The sequence below is a fragment of the Belonocnema kinseyi genome, chromosome 8 (genome assembly GCF_010883055.1).
Source record: "Belonocnema kinseyi isolate 2016_QV_RU_SX_M_011 chromosome 8, B_treatae_v1, whole genome shotgun sequence".
NCBI lineage: Eukaryota > Metazoa > Arthropoda > Insecta > Hymenoptera > Cynipidae > Belonocnema > Belonocnema kinseyi.
Window position 1 is genome coordinate 75,738,599 of NC_046664.1, and position 8,515 is coordinate 75,747,113.

An 8,515-nucleotide genomic window follows, 5' to 3' on the forward strand; every position below is an offset into this window, starting at 1 on the left:
AAAAAAAAAAAAAAACTTTTAATGTCGTGTTTTTTGTTAAATTAGAAATATATAAATACAAAATTCAAAAAGCGGCTCTCACAACTCGCTTTCAAATATATTTAACTCTAATTTTCTTGAAATGCTCTAATCGGATCAGAATTATAAGCTGTGGTCTGATTTGTCCAAAAAATCTTCATTCACTTATCTGTGTTTTGCTTTAATTACAGACATTTTCCTTGAAAATATTTAAATTTTGACGTAAAAAATATTTATATTCTAGGAAGATACGGAAGAGCCTCATGGAAGGACGGATTTCGTAAAACAAATGTCTGAGAAGAAACCGGAAGTTACTCAACCTAGTTCAATGCGCAGGTAACATTAAAATAATTGCTGTGTTTAGAAATGTAAGACTTTTAAACTGAACGCATATATAACAGTGAAGAGTACAATCATCTAGAGTTTTTTTTTTCATTTTGTAAAAAGTCCTTCAATGCTTCAGTTTACTGGATCATAAAAGCTTTCTCCATTGTCTTGATTAGCCGTGATTGAAAAGGGAAAAAACATGCCAACTCGGAACTCGAGTGTTTTCTCTAGTCGTCAGGTTGAGTAGGTTGTGTCACGAATGCTTTATTTTGAATCAACTGCAGCTGGAAGCAGCTATTTTCATGCTCAGATTTTATCAAACGAAGTCTAATGACATGAAGTTATAAATCATAAATTATAAATAGTCATTAGATATTTGTAACATTTTAATTATTGAAAAAATATTTATATACTATAAAATTTGATTACTTATATCAAATAAAAGTATATTTTGTAATTGCGGCAGGTAATAAATATTGCAATATATTTTTAACATATACGTTAAGATTTTTATTGTTTTTTTATTGATTTGTTATTTAAGAAGAAGGAGAGTTTAAAATTATATAAACTGAAATTATTCAGTGGAAACTTTAGACAAAGTATTGATTATCAAGTTACTAGTTTGACTGCAGGATGGCTCACTCACTGCAGTTTTAAGAGTTGCAACCCTGGCCTTAACCTTCCCAATATATACATTATACTCATACCAATATCTAATCTTTCAGAACTTTAAAATAAAATTGCTGCTATGTCAAAAGTAAGAGCTTTAAATAGTTTTTTTTACATTTTGTATTGTTTATTACTTTTGTATAGATTGAAACGTTTGAAAAATACTCATGTTCATTTCACAAAAAACACCTTAGGTTGAGGAGTTATTAAACTAAAAAGTATTTCGCATAATAACCATAAAAAACGAAACTAAAAAAACTTTAAAAAATTCGGAAATAATTTTTTTAAATTTTATTATCTTTAAGTCTCTCCAAGATTTTAAATTTGTATTTGAACTATTTATAAGTTATCAGGAAGAGGCTTCTGTAAAGAAATATTGAGTGCAAGAACTTTTAGGTTGAAGTTGGTTGAGGCTCACCATGTATTCATTTGTTGCTAAAAAATAAAAAATAAACTAATTTAAAGATGAAGATTATTTTTCGACTTTATTGTAGTTTCAACTTAAGTATTTTTAAGGAAGCACTTATAGAATCATCCGATCTAATTCTCCTAGGGTTCAAACTTCATTATTAAACCTTTATTTTGAAAAAATAGAAAGGCGTTTTTACTTGACAAGAAAAGCTTTTTTTTGACCATCCTACTACACATCAATTTCTAACAAAATTAAAAAGTCTGCCAGTAATATATCGATTTAGTGGCAATTTTTTTATTTGCGTTAGGTCTTCCATGAAGAAGTCAGTGCGTTTAAAAGCCCCATCTCCACCAAGGGAATCGAAAACGATACAAGAAGTTAAAGAAGAGGAACCGAAAGAAGCACCTATTCAGAAATCAAAAGTAACATCTATAGAGAAACCGAGAGAATCCTCTTTAGAGAAACCGAAAGAATCCTCTTTAGAGAAACCGAAAGAATCCTCTGCAGAAAAACCACCACCAACGCGAAAATATTCCTCAGAGGAAAGTTCAGACGACGAAGAAGATACTCGGGATTTGGAAGGAAATGTTTACACAAAAGCTGGAGTTGAAGTGAGTTTCTAAAATTCGAAAACAAAACGACACCTATGCCATTTTTCATAAAAACAAAAAATTAAAGAAAAAAGGAGAAATACAATGTGTAATTAAATATTTGATGACATGAATGTTACTTTTGACTCTTGCTTTATGATTAATCATAAATTTTGTTGTTTCATTCAGTTTTTCATGAAGGTTAAAAATGTTCTATATATTTAACCACATTCTATGTCTATTATGACCTTTTGCATATAAAGTTTGCATCGGGAAGTCTTACTTCTGTTCAGTGTGAGTTCTCAAATATTCAAACTTCTAGACCATCATACATCAATAATGAGCGAGGTTTAATTAATGATTTTTATATGTTTCTGAAGATTTAATCTATTTCGAACTTTAATATTTTCCGGGAAATTGAAACTTTCCACTCTTTATTAACTCTTGAAATACACTTAATTATTTTGGGTTTAATTAAATTTGTTTTGGCTAGATTACGATATCAGTGGGAGCTAAGTTTTAATGTGGCATTCAGGATCTTTTGTTTGGAACACGAAATTGAAACATAAGTTCTTACAAGGAGAGGTCGCAAGATGTGCGTCGCTCATTCGACTGGAGCTTCATCTAAAAATTCAAAACACAAACCTCGATTGGACGAATCGGCGACGCACATTTTGTGACCTCTCCTTGTTAGTGTTGATTCCTGAAGGTGTTTTTAACAAGAAAACGAATCAACTTTTAAATCGATACTTCAATTAAGTCTCAAGATAATTTTTTATATGTGTGACTAAGAGTCACTCAAAGAAATTTCCTCATGTGTCAGAAGAATGGTTCTTGACACAAATCGAATTTTCTCTTAAATTTGAAGTTAAGATCACCTAATCTTGTAGCCAAATAATTCTGTTTGCACAAAAAAGATATCGCCGAACTCACTCTGCTCCGAGATAGGGATTTAAAAAATAGGACCTCTGGAATTGGGGTTGGTTGTGGCTGCAGGATAACTGTCGCTAAATTCACTCTGCCCTTGGAAAGGGATATAATAAACGGGGAAACTCTTGGAAATGGGAGAGAGTATGGCAGACTAAAACGTGGCACCGAACTCGCTCTGGCCCGCGAAAAAATATAAAAAGAAAGATTCCACCTATCCCCAGCCACATCCTTCCCCATTTCCAGGGGACTCTTCTGTTATTTATATTTTTTCTCGGAAGAAGATTGAATTTAGCGACACTCATCCCCCAGCGAGACTCACCCCCATTTCTAAGGCTCCTCCCTCTTTTTAATATACCTCGGACACTAAGGCCCATTTTATCAAATGAAAAAGTAAGTACCTAATCTATTTTCAATTGATTTCACCCTGTGAAGCGCTAATCGAATTGGCGACGCACATCTCTTGACCTCTCATTGTTAGTGTTGATTCTGATATGGATGAGAGTCGTTAAATTCATTCTCCTCTCGAGAAGAGATATAAAAAAACAGGGAGGCCCATGAAAATGGGAGAGGTTACGTCTAGGGGGTAGGTGGCAACAAACTCACTCTGTCCTATTCCTTCTCGGGGGTAGAGTGAGTTCAGCGACATCTTCCCCTCAGCCACACATACATAAAAAAGAATATATGTCGCCACGGATATCGTATCTTGCCCAAACCAATTTAATTAAACCAATAATAATAAAGTATGTTTCAGTGATTAATAAGGAAAGTTTCAGTCCATCGGAAAATTGTGAAGTTCGAAATAGATTAAACCAACAGAGATATACATACAAATCCTTAATTCTACATCATTCATTATTGATGAATGATGGCCTAAAACTTTGAATATTTGAGAGTTCACAATGAATAGCAGAAGACTTCCTGATGCAAACTTTAAATGTCTGTTAGGACGATAACTTTGGAAGGGATTATCTGATTGGATTGCGCTTTAGCAAACTTTTTCAGTCCTAAAAAAAGGACGAGTTTTTTAATCAGCCATTTTTGATCAGCTGTTCTGGCTTTGTATATCGAAAAAGACAAAATTACATTTTCCAGAGAAATTATACGAGTTATGAAAAAATATTAGGAATCAACATTTTCCATCTCAGAAAAATGTACTAATTTTCCTGAAAATATTGTTTTAATAAGACGCATAGATGTCAGATTTTTTTATTTCATATTTTGCAAATCCAAGTGAAACTGAAATCAAATCATTTTTAATATTCAAATCCGTAATTAATATTTTTTTGACGCTTGAAAGTTAAACAAATTTATTTATAATTTTATAATTTGAAATTTTGAATAAAAAATGTATTTCAATAAACTGCTTTGAACTTGAAGCGATTATAGTGAAAATGGAAAATAATAATTTTTCACTCAGAATGACACTTCTTAATTTTTTCAGATTTCGAGAAAAAGTGCGGGAAATGTTAAACGAAGCAAGGCAGAAATCGATGCTGACCCTGAAGAAGAGGATGAATTCGGTTACACAAAATGTAAGGGATACCCATACTTTCACCTACTTAAATTATTTATTCTGCTGAGAAAAGAGAACTATTTGTTACAAATTAATGCAAACAAATATTCTCAGAACTAATGTTTTATATTATAATTAATTAAAAACGTAATGCTTTGAGTTCTCAAACACAGATTTTATTTAAGAATATTGAAGTTAAAATACATTTAGAATAATACGAGGGGTGTTCAAAAAGTAAGTTTTCCTAGTCTGCCGTTTTGCCCCAGCGCCATCTGGCGAGCTGGGACCGAACATAGTTTTAGTTTAGGATATACCGATAAGAGCGGAACCGGTCTTAGCTGCCGAAAAATTTTTTTCGATCAGTACCGGCTCGGAAACCATGGAGCTACCTGTGAAAAACGTGTCCACTTGTGAGTTGCAAGCAGTTATTCGCTTTTTAACTGCAAAAGGGCTTAATGGCAAGGAAATTCACACTGAATTAGTGCATATTTATGGTGACAAATGCATGAGTGTGCCATTAAACGAAAGCGTCTTGGAAAATTATCGAGAAAAGTGTTGCTTTTTCACGACAATGCACAGCCTCATTCAACAAAACAAAAAAAAACACAAACCTTACTGGAAAAATTCAAATGGGAAATTTTTGATCACCAACCTTACTCTCCAGGTTGCGCACCAAGTGACTTTTTTCTTTTTCCTAAGTTAAAGGAAAGTTTGGGTGGCCATCACTTCAATTCAAATGATGAAGTGAAAGACTTTGTTAAATTATTCTTTAAAAAACAGGGCACGCATTTTTATAAACAAGGTTTGTCAAAGCTTGAGAACAGATATGAAAAATGTATTCAAGTCCAAGGGGACTATGCAGAAAAATAGTTTCTAAGACAAACAATAAATACATATGTTATTTTAACCTAAAAATTGTGTTTTGCTTTTTTCCCGGAGCAGGGAAACTTACTTTTTGAACACCCCTCGTAAAAATAAATATTTAAAAACAAATTTATTTCATAATTCAAACTCTTTTGCTCTTGTTTAATCTATTTTTTCAAAATGCTATTATGCAGGAAAAAAACTCTGAATTTGTGATTATTCTTTATATTTATATAATTATTGTTCTTGTCAATTTTAGTGAAGGTTCAGAAGAAATATAGCAATTTTGGAAAAACGATCTTAATGGTCAGGTTGGAAAAGAACAGACGAGGATTAGGCATATCAATAGCTGGGCATAAAGACAGGAATAAAATGGCTGTTTTTATCTGCGGCTTAAATCCAAAAGGAGCCGCTTTTCAGAACGGCGAACTTAAAGTTGGTGATGAAATATTAGAGGTGCGTAATATGAATTTTTATTGTAAAGTAAAATATAATACTGTACAAAAATATTTTTATTTTAGTTCTGAAGAATTAATTGTTCATATATTATGTTACAGGTGAATGGCGTTGTAGTGCATGGGAGATGTCACCTGAACGCTTCAGCGCTCATCAAAGGAATTCCAGGTCCCGTATTCAACATTATTGTATTTCGGTAGGTAATTAATCAGTTAAATCTCACAAAATAATAATTATTTTAACAAGTTTAGCAATTATAATGAGTATAAACAAAGGAAATCCGTTCAATAATATTCAGATTGACTCAATGAACTTCCAATAATAGTGAATAAACGTGGTGGCCGCAAAACTTCATTTTCCAAATTCCCTGACTGTTTCCAGATTTTTCCTAGACTAATTTTTCATTTTCCCTGATCGCTAATATTTAAAAACCAAAATTCTAATTAACGGGTTAATTCCTCCTGCAATCTGGTGCACATTCTTTCTAGAATCTTATGAAATCTCATGCAATCCCATGCAATCCTTTACAATCCCATGCAATCCTTTGCAATTCCATACAATCTTTCACAATACCTTGTAACCTTCTCTTTCGAAAAAATATTGTAGGGAATTTTCCTATAATGAATTTCTTATAAGTTTTTTCCGATTCTTGAAAAATGATGATAGAAAATCATTATAAGAAAATCAATATAGAAATAAAGAATTTTAAAATATTGAAAGAGTTGATGGAAACTATCGAAGGACTTCCACTGATTTGAAAGGTTTTTTCAAATATTTTAATTAATTAAACAATAATCATTAGTTTTTAAGAGATTTAAAAATAATGCCACGGATTTCAAGGAATTTCAAAACATTTCGAAAGATTTTAAAGGAGTTCTACTAAACTTTAGAAAATAAATAAAATAAAGTTTCAAGAGAGTTATATCGATTTCAAAGGATTTGAAACTATTTCAAGGAATTTCACAAAATCTGATTTTATAAAATCTCCAAGGATTTCAAGAGACTTTAAATATTTTTAGGGATTTTAATGGTTCTCTAAAGATAGCTTTAATAAATAATTTTCATTCAAACTATATTCCAGGGCTTTCAAATTATTTATACTTTTTTAAATGGATTTTTATGATTTAAAAATATTTCAAGGGATTTTAAGCGATTCGAAAGGATTTTAAAAGATATACAACGACTTCTAGGAATTTCAAAGGTTTCTAGGGATTTAACCTTTTTTTTATAAAAAAACTTTAATTAATAAGTTTAGTTTAAATCATATACAATGGTTCGAATATGATTTATACTTTTTAACCAGATTTTTACGATCTCTAAAGAGATCAAGGGATTTTAAGGAATTCTGTAGGATTTCAAGAGATATACAAAATTTCAAGGTATTTAAAAAAATGTTGTAGAATACCCAAAAAAGTCTTTGAGTTTCAAGGGATTCTTAGCAATTTCACTGATTTCAAATGATTCTAAATATTTCTATATGTATTTTAACGGTTTTTAGGGATTTTAGGAATAAATTTTTAATTAAAATAATGAAACTTTAAGCAAAAAAAGGGATTTTCAACAAATTTGATGAATATTTTCTGGAACACTTGAATTTTTAACCGAAAAGAAGAATTTTTAAACATCGAAGATTAACTTGCAAGGGAAAAGATAATTTTCTACCATTAAAATCGAGTTTTAACAAAATACGTGTGTTTTTCATGAAAAAAGTAAAACTCTTTTATAGCACCGATTTTAGGGCTGAGGGTGGGTGGGAACTAACTCATTATAGCTCCGATCTGCTTTTGTTTGTTCACGCCTGAGTGCTCGCCTGAGTCGCAACCGCAGGCCACGCACACCCCGCGCAGCTCCTATTACACCTACCTGCGGCGCAACTTTAATTCTCGGAAGGACTATAGAAGGGAGGGCTATTGAAGGGTTTCGCTCTATCAAGAGATTTTGAGCATTTCATGGGAATTTACCGTTTTTTTATTTTCAGAGTTTATTTGTGCAGAATCTATATTTTGTGTAGTTCCATATGAGAATATGAGTGATCTAAAATAAATCGTTGTTTTGTAGTTAAATATTTTTGTCTAATTTTTTCTATGCTGAATTTGATATAATCCATGGAATCTTTTGCAATCTGATGCAATCGTTTGAGTGAATTGAAAGCAATTCAAAGGTATGAAAAAATTAAAAACATTGATTGAATTCAGCAAGTTTGAAATGAGCTTAAAATAATTCAAAGGGGTTCAAAAGAATTTAATGAACTCCTTAAAAATTCAAGGTGAGTTTAAAGACTTCGAATAAATAAAACAAAAAATCTATTTAATTGAGTAAGACTGAGTAAATTTAGAAGAATACGAATTAATTCAACAGAATTAAGAAGAATTCCAAAATTATTAAGAAAGATTCAGATTAAATTAAGAATAATTCTTGGCGGATTCCAAATTAATTCAGCATGAATTAAAAAGAATTCAAGGGGAATTGAAGTGAATTGTATACAATACTTAGAAATCTCTTCAAATCCTTGGAATCTTTTAAAATATTGTAAAACCTTATGGACCCTGTAAACTCTTTCCATATTTTCCGAAATTCTAACTAAATCATTACAAACACATGATTATTTATTCAGAACCCTCATCCCTTATATTATTAAAATACGAGGGTAGTTCAATAAGTCCTTAGAATGACCAACAGATGGCACGCGAATCGCTCCAAATCATCTGTTTTCAGTCAGCACCACTCCCGACTAGA

At 31.4% G+C, this 8,515-nt stretch overlaps 1 protein-coding gene across 3 annotated transcripts in view; it reads left to right on the plus strand.

The window, feature by feature from the left end:
* LOC117177860 (inaD-like protein) overlaps nucleotides 1-8,515 on the plus strand; it is a 167,979-nt gene that overhangs the window by 141,198 nt on the left and 18,266 nt on the right. For all 3 annotated transcript variants that reach the window (XM_033368888.1, XM_033368887.1, XM_033368889.1), the window contains 5 exons: nucleotides 263-354; nucleotides 1,734-2,037; nucleotides 4,388-4,478; nucleotides 5,583-5,779; nucleotides 5,881-5,975. In XM_033368888.1, the coding sequence (XP_033224779.1) occupies nucleotides 263-354; nucleotides 1,734-2,037; nucleotides 4,388-4,478; nucleotides 5,583-5,779; nucleotides 5,881-5,975 (779 nt within the window). The remainder of the gene's footprint in view (nucleotides 1-262; nucleotides 355-1,733; nucleotides 2,038-4,387; nucleotides 4,479-5,582; nucleotides 5,780-5,880; nucleotides 5,976-8,515) is intronic.